Source organism: Elaeis guineensis, chromosome 12 (assembly GCF_000442705.2).
Source record: "Elaeis guineensis isolate ETL-2024a chromosome 12, EG11, whole genome shotgun sequence".
NCBI lineage: Eukaryota > Viridiplantae > Streptophyta > Magnoliopsida > Arecales > Arecaceae > Elaeis > Elaeis guineensis.
Genome location: NC_026004.2, coordinates 19,791,433 through 19,803,025, shown reverse-complemented (window position 1 = coordinate 19,803,025; position 11,593 = coordinate 19,791,433). Strand labels below are relative to the sequence as shown.

Below are 11,593 nucleotides of genomic sequence, written 5' to 3'. Positions count from 1 at the left end.
AGCCCTGTAAGAATTCCCATATCACACTGATATAGTAATATAGTCTGAAAATAAGAAATAGCAATAAAATATAAAATCTCATGTTCAATGTCCAGAATAATGCAAACATTCATAAATTTTCTGTCTTGTTAAAATAGATGCATCATCATATGTTAACAGGTGAAACCCCTTTTATTCAACAATTATTTCATGTCTTATCTTTCATTTTTCCTTTCGTAATCACATGATTTTTAACCTTTTCTTTCTAGTTCTGGACTATCCAATTCTATACCTCAGTCATCATCCGGATCGAATCCACTTAAAAAGTCTTTCAAGACTGTCCCAGGATGAGCTCCTGGCCGGCTGTCCCACGTACCAAAGCCCGTGAGAGACTGTCCCAGGCATAAGCTCCTGGCGGGCTGTCCCAGGCATGAGCTCCTGGCCGGCTGATCCACCTGTAAGCCAGTGGGGGCTGTCCCAGGCATAAGCTCCTAGCGGGCTGTTCCACATGACAAGACTAGTCCATACCATATATCTCTTTCTTTTCATTTAATCATTTTGTATTGATTTCATCAAATCAATTCCGACTTGCATTATGATCAATTCAAATATATCATATCCATATAATTATGCCATCAATCTCTGATACATATATATTGGCATAACATACTAATGCTCAAAATTAAATAACAGTATCTCAGATATAATAAATTCATCGATCTCAAATCCGACAATGCAAAACCAATAATGCAAGACCAACAGTAAAATAGCATATATATAATAGTGATCATGTACAGGGATTCTTATCTTTATCGGTGACTGATCCAAGCACAGAAATCAATGTTCTTCTTTGATTTATGAATTTCTTTAACAAAATATTCCACTCGATATTATTTGCAGACAATCATCTCTTCGTAACCCTGATCAAATATAAAGATCATATATGGAGAAAATTACCGATAATCGATCCTAATAATACAGATCGAGGACTCTCTTAGGATTAATCAAAATTAGAATTTGTCTATGTATCTGGATCCTCCACTGATCCATAAGACTTCTAGAGAGAGAAAATTCATGAAGAGAGAAAAAATTCTAGAGAGAGAAAGTAGAGAGAGAGTGGAGAGAGAAACCTTCGTATCCTTCCGATGAGGCACTTATGATCGAGATCATCAGAGGTCCTATCAGGGTGACTCAATATGAATCAAGTGTTACAATTTCGAATAGAATCGGACTGGGATCAGATCTATCGCACGAATTTCGGAGCAATCTCAGATCATCTTATTTTCATCTCAATTTTATCCTAGGGTTCATGATGCAATCAGAGAGGAAGAAAAGATACTAGAGAGACAAAATCTGTAAAGAGAGAGAAAAGTCTAGAGAGAGAATCTAGAGAGAGAAAATGTAGAGAGAGAAGGTAGAGAGAGGATGGAGAGAAAATTTTTCTCTCTTCTTCTTCTTTTTATTTTATTTTATTTTTATTTTTATTTTTCTCTTTCTCTTTTTTTCTTTTTCCTTTTTCTTTTCTTTTTCTTTTTCCTTTTTCTTTTCTTTTCTTTTCTTCTTCTTCTTCCTTCTTCTTTTCTTCCCGCGGCCTCCCTTGGCTGAAACAGGGGAGGACCGTGAGGTCCCCCACCCCCTCGGTGGCTCGGGCTCCGGCGGCTTGGCCGGAGATCCGGCAATAGGTGGAGGCAGCGATGGGCAATGGACGGCCGGCGGCAAGGTTCGGCCGGCAAAAATCAAAGGAAGATTCAGAAACAGGGGATTCTTTTGCGACTGATTTTCGGCAAAGACGGTGGCCGGCGGCGAGGCTTTGGGCCAGGGAAGAAAAGAAAGAGGGAGAGGAAGAAGGGGAGGGGCTTACCTTGCTCCGGCGGTTGAGAAGAGCTCCGGCGAACCTCTTTTTCCCATCTAAGAACTCGCGGATCCTCTTGGAAAAATCCATCAATTTCTTAAAAATCTCTCCAAAACCAATTGCAGAGACATAAGGGAGGGTAGGAGGGTTTTATAGGGGAGATTTTCTATCTCTGATCGGACTTTATCGGTCCGATTTCATCGTAAACGGAGAGGAAGAAGACTCCGGTTAGGAGTCTTCCTCCTCTATTTTTTTTTTTTTTAATTCTGGGTTATTACACAGCGAGATGGCCAGCGAGAGGCTGCCGTCGCTGTCGAAATTGGGAAGCACAAAGACCAGCCCCCATGAACACCGGCCGGCCCCATCCGAAGTCGGCGTCGTGGATCGGCAGCCGGACCCAGCTCGTCAGCCCGATATTCGGGCAACAGAACGTGTGGTCGCATGCGCGGAGGAGGGTGCGGTCGATGAAGGGGGAACGGAGGCCGAGAGCCGCGTTCAGATAATTTCCTCTGCTTTTCCCAAGGCCGCAGCGCTCACACACGCCTTCCTCCGCTTTTCTCAAAAATACACATATCAAATGGAGGCTTCTCCACCGAAAGACGTCCATTTTAATATATATATATATATATATATATATATATTAGATTAGAAGTCTCTCTTTTCTCTCTCATGTCCCGCCGTTGCTCCTTTGGCCCCTTCTAATAATTCTTGTTTCTTTTTTGTAAGAAAGAAGCGAAGCAGGCAAGAAATAAAAATAGTAGAGCGGGACACCAGCATCATCAATATCACACTCCCCGGAGCGGAGCCCCGCGTCCGCTGCTTCTTTCCTTCCCCGCCGCCTCGTCCTCCCCCGGACTTTCTCACACGCCTTCTCCTCCCCTCTCCCGGCGGTTTCAGCTGGGATTTAAATCCGGTTTCAGTGGAGATTTAATTCGAACAGATCTAGGGCAGCGGAGTATTAATCTTTGGATAGGCCGTTACGACTTGCTCGGTGGGCTGTCTTGGGTGGTGAAATTTTTGGGTGGAGGCGAGGGGATTGGATAGAGAACGATCGGATCGAAGCAGAGAAGAGATGGAGGAGAGCCGGATGCTGCCTTGGGGGATGTTCCGGGCGATGCTGGCCATCCTCCAGTGGTGGGGATTCAACGTCACCGTCATCATCATGAACAAGTGGATCTTCCAGGTCTCCTTCTTCTCTCCTTTCCCTGTTTTGAGCTAAATTAGCATGTTTTTTTGTGGTGAATTTGGATGATAATTTAGTGTCCTAGGTGGGATGTTACTGGAATCTTGATTTTGGTTTGCTAATTTGCTTGTTCGAGTTCTGGGATTTGTGAATCGGATTTGATCTTTAGGTTCCAGTGTGGATTTAATGCCAGATTTGATTGTGATGTTCTATGATTATTTTAGTTTTATAATCCAATGCATTTCTTTGATTTTTTTTTTTTTCCTTTCATGAAGTTCTTGTCTTTTTATGCCTTGTTTTTGGAGAATTGTCTTAACATGCTTTCTTGAATTAAAACAGCTGCAGAAGCTTAGTGGGTCGAGAGTTTAGTGGAGAGGTGGGGAGAAATTCCCTTGAAACTGTTTTCCAGTGGTCAAGGATGGCTTAGAATATAGTCATATTTTCTAGGAGAGGAGATTGAGGAAAATGTCATCCTCATGTGCATAATTCTTTTAGTAGTAGTGCTCTCTAGTATTTGTTCAAGTTGGGCTGCTCAGAAGAAGGCAACTATGATGAATTGGAGGAGACATGGGTGAAAAGGATTGCATGTACCAGATAGTAGTTCCCTCGATAGGATCAACTAGAGGAACTCTGTGGAGGTGAACACAATTCATCTCCTTTTAGTAAGAAGAGGAGCAAAAAAATATTTGCGAACAAGTAATAATTGGATTCTTGTAGTGGAGGTTTTTGAAAACCCTCATATCTTTATGAGAAGGATTTTCACCTCCAATTGGCAAGTGCAGGTAAGCAATGTTGATAATATACTATCAGCATTCATGAGGTGGAAGGTTATACTGACCTTGATATGCCCTTCACAGCCTCTTCTCCAACTAAAATGAAGAGAGGTGCTGAATATATCACTAGGGGTAGGAATCTCATTAGCCAGAACACTGGAAGGTGCTTTGATTAGGTTTTGTGGTCTGAGCAACAATACTTTAGTCAGCTCAACTCTCCAAATGTCCGTGAGAAGTGGCTGCTTGTTTGTCTTACCTTTAATCATGAGCCAAGGGGATCTTAGATTGAAGACAATGATTACTTTGCCCTTCCTTTGCCCTCCTTCTTTGTTGGCCCTTGTAGCCTGTAGGACCAAACAACTATCTGTCTAGTTGAGGTTTTACCATAGGTTAAAACAGGAAAGCACCTGTTTCAATCTTTAGGTGGAGATGATGGTCTCACTACGTTGAATATTTTGCAGATTCTTTCTACTTACTGGAATGGTGCAGGAAAAAATCCATTTATAAATTGTGATTTTGTGATTCATATTGGTACACTTTCTATGGATCCAATAAAATGTCCAAGGTAAAAGGTTTATCCACTATGGATAAGGATCCTCTCTCAAGGAGCTTCTTGGCAGTCATTTGTTCAGTATCATCTATGGGTGGATATTACCAGACTGGTTGCCATTAGCAAGTTAGATTTTTTGGTTGTTTCTTGTTTTTTTTTTTTTTCTCCCTCGCCTTCCAGTTCTTGTTCATTTCATATTTACTCTATGTGTCAAAGTATGTGTGTCTATATTTACCATTGCAAGGGTTAAGTTATGGTAGCACTTCAGTTGCATTGACCAAACAAGTTTAAATGTAATGCAAAATTAATATCATCATTATCTGTTCATACTGAGAAATTGTCATTATTCTTTAGTCTTATTGATGGGAAACAAATTTTTTATGATCATTTTGAAATTATTATGCTGAAGAATATAGGTTATGGATCATTGTCTTTTTCCAAAATCATTTAGTATTTCATAAAAGTAAAGATCTTTAACATATGAAACCAGCTTCTTCTTCTTCTTCTGTCATGCCCCAAACCCAGCACCTGGGTTGGCCACGTGACACGGCCACACAATCTCTAGAGCAGTGCTCTATAGATCATGTAAGGCCTAAATAATTATACACTCAAATATTTTAAATAACCAATTAAATACCAAACATATCAATCGAATCGTAACTCCAAATCAAATAGTAAATTTTGTTCAAATACAATCATTCAAATGTTCATTTGTATCAGAGAATTTAAACTAGCTAAACTACTAAAAGCTTCAGTACTTGTCTTCTCTCGCCCAATCCATCCAAACTAAGCATCTTGTGGGTCTGAAAAAAACAACAAAGGAATATGAGCTTCCTCAGCTTAGTAAGAATGACTGCATATGTACATCAGACTAATGGATAAAGTGAGAAATATATTAATACCAATACAATTTTATGAAGACTCATATATATATAAAACAACTCAAATACTGGCATAAACATGCATTTAAATAAAAATAGATCATCATATACCATCACATGAGGTCTTTATTCAACATTAATTTACAAAAATCTTAACATTTGATTCATCTTTCCACAATTTCAATTTGATAATCTTTTATCCTTTTCGGCTTTAGGCTAATCTCAACCATGCCTCAGTCTCCATCCGATCAAATTTTTACTCATAAGCCTTTCAAGGCTGTCCCAGGTATAAGTTCCTGGCGGACTGTCCCAAGCATGAGCTCCTGGCTGGCTGATCCACATATAAGTCCATGAGGGCTGTCCCAGGCATAAGCTTCTGGTGGGCTATCCCAGGCATGAGCTCCTGACCGGTTGATCCAGGTATAAGTCCGTGGGGGCTGTCCCAGACATTAGCTCCTGCTGGGCTGTCCCAGACATGAGCTCCTGACTGGCTGATCCACATGACGAGGCTAGTCCAAACCATATCTTTTTCATTTAATTATTATATGTTGATTTCATCAAATCAATTCCGATTTATAGTGTGATCAAAATAGATATGTCATATCTATGTAATCATGCCATCAATCACTGATACATATATATTGACATAACATACTCATGCTTAGAAATCATATAAGCAAATAATGGTGTCTTAAGCATAGCAAATTCATCGATCATGAATTTCAACGATGCAAAATCAATGATACAATATCAACGGTAAAATAGCATATATAGTGATGATTATGTATAGGGATTCTTACCTCAATCAGTGATAAATCAGACTCATTGCCTTATGCTCTGAATGTTAAAACCCTACTCACTGCTCTTCTGTCTGATGGACTGTTCTCCTATTAAATCAATATTATAAAATAAATTAAATTAATCAAATTAATTTTCTAAAATCTTCTATTGAGGTTTATCAGGATCCTCACCCTTGTCCCTAACATTTTTTTTTCAAATTCCTCTAACCATCTGATAAATTGATTAATTAATTATTTAATTTATTAATTATTTGATTTTATTAATTATTTGAGAAGAGAGAGAAGAAATCTCTTTTTCTCTTCTCTTTGGCCAAAATAGGGGATCCGATCCCCCTCATCCTCTCTTCCACCACACACAGCCAAGGACGGCCGACTTCGGCCACCCCTGATAGCTCCCAACGACAGCGAACGTGCAGCCCCGATGACAGTCCCAACGGTGGCTGTTGCCGGTGGCACATGGGGGAGGAAAATAAAAATAAAACAGGGATGGCCCTGTTTGAACCCAAACCGGCAACTTGCCGGCTTCCTTGCACGCTGGCGGTGGGGAAAGGTCTGGAATAAAGAAGAGAAAGGGGCTTACCTTGCTCCGACGGTCGAGAAGAACTCCGGCGACCTTTCTTTCCGTCTAAGAGCTCGTGGAAAAACCTCAAAAAAATCCCTCTAATCTCTTAAAAATCTCACAAAATCTCGTGGTAGAGACCTAAGGGAGGGGAAGGGGGTTTTATAGGGGAGTTTTTCTAATCCTTGCCGGACTCTATCGATCCGATTTTGCCGGAGTCGGAGAGGAAGAAGACTCCGGTTAGGATTCATGCTCCTCCCATCGTGGGTTCTTTTGGGCTCAGCAAAGTTTGCCAGGCCCAAGAGCCCTATGGGCTAGGCCATGACATCTTCTTTTCCCTTAGAGAAGAAGCCAAGCCAGTTTTAAGGAATGCTGAAGATGTTGAAAGAAGTGCCGAGCACTAATGTCATTAGATTGTACTTTTAAACAAAACTACATGTTTGGCAGATAGTTTAACAAATAGAGGTGAGCCCGGGTGTAATGGTAAAGTTCCTCCATCATGACCTAGGTATCATGGGTTCGAAGCACAAAAATGGCATCTCCACATGCAGTGATAAGGCTTTGTATATATGACCCTTCCTAGACCCCACAGCCACCCTTTTACAAGTAGTTTAACATATTCCTGTACAAGCATGAACGATTTCTACATAACTTGTACTCATAGGATGTTCTGATCCAATTTTTTGGCGTAGATTTTTTTATTTAACATTATTCATTCATATGCTTGTGCTCATTTCGTCATCATCACAAACATATGGTCAAAAGAAAACTTTGTTTTGGTTACGTACTGTTCTATGTAATGACATGACTTTGTTACACCTTGAACTTACAAGCTGGCTAACCTGAAGACAACTTTTTGAATACAGAAATTGGAATTCAAGTTTCCTCTGACATTATCATGCATCCACTTTATATGCTCTGCTGTTGGAGCATATATTGCCATCAGATTGCTTAAAATTAAACCACTAATTGAGGTTGATCCTGAAGACCGTTGGAGAAGGATATTTCCTATGTCATTTGTGTTTTGCATCAACATTGTGTTGGGGAATGTGAGCTTGCGGTACATTCCTGTTTCTTTCATGCAGGCAATAAAATCATTTACTCCTGCAACAACAGGTTCGCTATGACTTGATCTGCTTGGATTTTCTTTTTCTTTTTTTTTTTTGGATTTTTATCCATGACCTCTGTTTTTGTTTGTATGCCTTTTCAATTTGATTGATCTCCAGTTCTGATGTTTTTTTGCATCTGAAACAGTCATCCTGCAGTGGTTAGTGTGGAGAAAATATTTTGAGTGGCATATTTGGGCTTCTCTGATACCCATTGTTGGGGGGATTCTTTTGACCTCTGTAACAGAGCTTAGTTTCAACATATTTGGATTTTGTGCTGCCTTGTTTGGTTGTCTGGCTACATCTACAAAGACTATTCTAGCAGAGTCGCTACTTCATGGATATAAATTTGACAGGTAGCAGATCAATATATGTTATGATGTAAGATATTTGCACTTTAAATTTTGAATATTGAAATTGTGCTGATAGCTACTTACCTGATTCTTTTGATGCTGTATTGTCAATATTATTGCAACCTTGTACATTTTGTTTAGATTTCATACGTCAAAGCTAATAAATACGGTTTCCATAATCGAAAGTTTATAATATAGGAAATTTGTGTTTGCTTGTTGAAGGTTTAATTTACTTATTGCTATGACACAATTAAGCATTTTTTTAAATTAGCTGCTAGGTTATTTTTCTTGTCCTCATTTTTCTTTGACTCTTGATTAGAACTCCTGTGCTTTAAAATGTATATGTTGAGTTGTTGATTAATTGTATATTAGTAATTCTCTAATTCTTAATCTTTTGGGAATCACATATAATGAAAGGTTGATCTTCTGGCGTGTGATCTGTAGTTCGGGCCAAGCATCATTTCATGTTTGTAAGTGCATTGCTTGGACTGTGCTCTGGATGCTGCATTGGGCAACCGCAGGGATGTCAAGTTCTTCAAATTCATAGGATTTTGCAGTTATACTATATATGTACGTATTTCACTTGACCTCTGTCAATGGTTGAGGAGAATTTGATTGATAGAGTTCTTTATTTCTTTAAAATGAGTTAATAACAAAGACCAAGAGATAAGTCACTTTTTTTAATTTGTAACATGTTACATAGATTAAGACAACATATAACATTTCCACCAAAAGAAAGTCTTATATAGACCTTTTTTTGATGAAAGTCTGGTCACATCATCCAAATTTGAGTTCTTTTTCAAACACTAGAACATTGTCTGTAATTATGAATTTGACAAGTATTTCCTGAGAATCTGGTTGAGAGACAAAGTTGACCAATTTGTGTGGTGGTCATGATACAAACAATTCCTCTGAAGGTTTTGGATAAAGAAACAGTGCGATTATGTGGTTAATAAAATTTTTTGTGACATCAGAAAAATGACAAAATCATGTGGTTTTTATTAAGTAAGAAATTACTTATATTTTTCTTGCAAGAACACTGATTCCTGCTTTCTTAGTTGTCTGGGTGCTGAAGTCAAGAGTGCAGAAGGGTAAACAGTAGAAAACTAGTTGAAGCAAGAGAGATGTTGAAGTACAAAATGCTGGGTTGCTGGTTTTAATCATCGAGACTATAAATTGCTGAACAGTACTGTGAAAAAAAAGCATAGCATATGTTTTCGAAGAAATGAATCTTAGAATTCCATGTGCTTGTGAAATTGCTTGAATACGAATGATGGCAAGAAGATCCTTTCAAATTTCTATCGTGGATAGAACACAAACTCTGCCTCTTATTTCTTTTAGGAGGGTGTAACTATGAAACATGTGAACTAGATTACTGCATATCACTTAAACTATACCTTATTGAAGAAACGTATATGGTTTACTGGAAGGTTCAGATTCCTCTGGCTTAGAATTTTTCCAATTCCTCTTGCTTGTCTATTAATATTTTCTCTCTTGTAGCATAAACACAGTATATTACATGGCACCCTTTGCAACCATGATACTGGTTGTTCCAGCAATGGTGCTCGAAGGAAGCGGAGTTATGAACTGGTTTTACACTCACCAATCAATTTATTCGTCATTGATCATCATTTTCTTCTCAGGAGTGCTGGCCTTTTGTCTCAATTTCTCTATATTTTATGTCATCCACTCAACAACTGCTATTACTTTCAACGTTGCTGGCAATCTCAAAGTTAGTTTCGATTTACTATTCTTCCATTAACCTTTCACAACATTCTGTTTGCTATGAAGTGATTACATATTTTGTTTTGCAGGTTGCAGTTGCTGTTTTGGTCTCATGGCTTATCTTCCGGAACCCAATTTCTGCTCTTAATGCTGTTGGATGTGCAATCACACTTTCCGGCTGCACGTTCTATGGATATGTTAGACACAAGCTTTCTCAGCAACCTGCTGTTCCTGGAACACCACGTACTCCACGCACCCCCAGAAGTCGAATGGAGATGCTACCACTTATAAATGATAAACAAGAAGTTTAACATCATACAGATATTTATTCACCTGATCTAACTGTTGATTGGCATTGATGATAGATGTACTTCAGAGGAGAGAAAGTACAAGCTGTGGTTACCTTTGTATTTCCATGTTCCACAAACCCAAGCCCAGCTTTTAGTCAGTTACAGGCACTACATTGGAAGCAAAAAAATACAGCAGCTGTGAGGGTGGTTTGATTTTTCAGTTGCCATGTACTCGTTATGGCTGTTCAAAATTATACTCAAGAAAGAGGCTTTTCTTGTTGTTCCTCGTGATTATATCAACTTTATCTTATTTAATACAAGGATATGCTGTTATAGGCATGTACATACTGCACATTTTGAAGGGTCTGTAGAGTGTTGATCTTTGAAGGGCATTTGAGCTGATTCAACTTCATAAACGCTTTGTGACAACTACTAGCTGAAGAGAAGCAACATAGTTACCGAACTTGAGAAAGTACCATGTAATAATGGAAATCAATGAGCCAAATGTGCGATACAGAGAATGATTGATGTGTGTCAACAGAAGCTCATGCGGAAGGCGTCAGGACAGGGTTTTGCTTTGCAAGAGATGAACACAAGGCAAGGAAGGTTATTTTTCGTTAGAGCACTTAGGAATTTATCCTAAGTCTTCATTATTTAGGCCTAGAGCCGCAAATTCTTCCGCCGTGGAGTGCTGACCAGGTATCCTTCCGCTCACTTGCTCTGTTTCCCCGCAGCCAGTATCAGATGGCCGCTTTGTTAACCTGCTGCAGTCAGCAGCGAAAGGTATCAATTAAGAGAAAATAGTTGAACTGGCAAATGCATGCTTCAATTCAGTGATAAGCAATAGCTCCTTTGACAAATGTTCCATTTCAAGATATTAGACTAAGCTTGGGTCCTTCACAAGTGTCTCCAACTCCACCTGACCATGATAGGTTATAAACCAGAATTAGAAACAATAAAAGTTCATAAAATCAAAAACGTTTTGGGCGCCTGAATTTCTCTCCTGTTACTTTGCAGCATCCAAAAATGTTTGGTCCCTGCATTTCTCATGTTCTCTCACCTCAACCAATGGATCATACCTCAAGAAGATTTTGCAGTACGTCATTCCGGGTCAAAATTTGCATAGTTTGAATATGAGAAACTTAAACCAACAAGTGAAGCAAAAAAGATGACCAATTTGTTGGACCAAAATCCATCATGAGTCTCCAAATCTTTTTGGTTGTGGACAAGGTGAAACTATGAAAGAACAGGAACATGAATTGAGAGTGATATGGATGACGAAGGCTGACATCCAGGTACTTGCCTCTATTGGCATTGAGGCAAAGAGAACTTTGGTCCTGCCAACCCAAAGCACTTCAAAAACCTACCCAAGCTAATGTAATGGGAAAGGTTGACCCTTGGCTTCGCGTGGTCTCCCAAATCCTGCGATCATTGATAATAGCCAGCACCGACAGATAAGACAATACACAAACTTTGAATCCCGTAAAATCAGGATGAGGATATCGGAGTGCTGCATCCAGTACGACAAAGATGATGCCCCAC

At 39.2% G+C, this 11,593-nt stretch overlaps 1 protein-coding gene across 2 annotated transcripts; it reads left to right on the top strand.

Annotated features, from left to right (window-relative positions):
- Positions 1 to 2,099: 2,099 nt before the first annotated feature.
- LOC105054715 (UDP-galactose transporter 1) lies at positions 2,100 to 10,405 on the top strand. Of its 2 annotated transcripts, none has more exons than XM_073246702.1 (5): positions 2,100 to 3,014; positions 7,444 to 7,693; positions 7,832 to 8,039; positions 9,548 to 9,768; positions 9,851 to 10,044. In XM_073246702.1, exons 1-5 carry the CDS (start codon positions 2,904 to 2,906, stop codon positions 9,907 to 9,909), a joined length of 849 nt encoding a protein of 282 aa, XP_073102803.1. In that variant the 5' UTR covers positions 2,100 to 2,903; the 3' UTR covers positions 9,910 to 10,044. The 2 variants fall into 2 exon arrangements, with proteins under 2 accessions (XP_073102803.1, XP_073102802.1); XM_073246701.1 differs by having other exon boundaries at positions 2,101 to 3,014; positions 9,537 to 9,768; positions 9,851 to 10,405.
- The last annotated feature ends 1,188 nt before the right edge of the window (positions 10,406 to 11,593 follow it).

What these genes read in the sequence shown, in the direction of transcription:
- LOC105054715 (XM_073246701.1), top strand. Translation starts at nt 2,904, where the DNA reads ATGGAGGAGAGCCGGATGCTGCCTTGGGGGATGTTCCGGGCGATGCTG. An exon ending in TGAACAAGTGGATCTTCCAG is followed by an intron (nt 3,015 to 7,443) that starts GTCTCCTTCTTC and finishes TTTTGAATACAG; the next exon opens with AAATTGGAATTCAAGTTTCC. An exon ending in CATGGATATAAATTTGACAG is followed by an intron (nt 8,040 to 9,536) that starts GTAGCAGATCAA and finishes TCTCTCTTGTAG; the next exon opens with CATAAACACAGTATATTACA.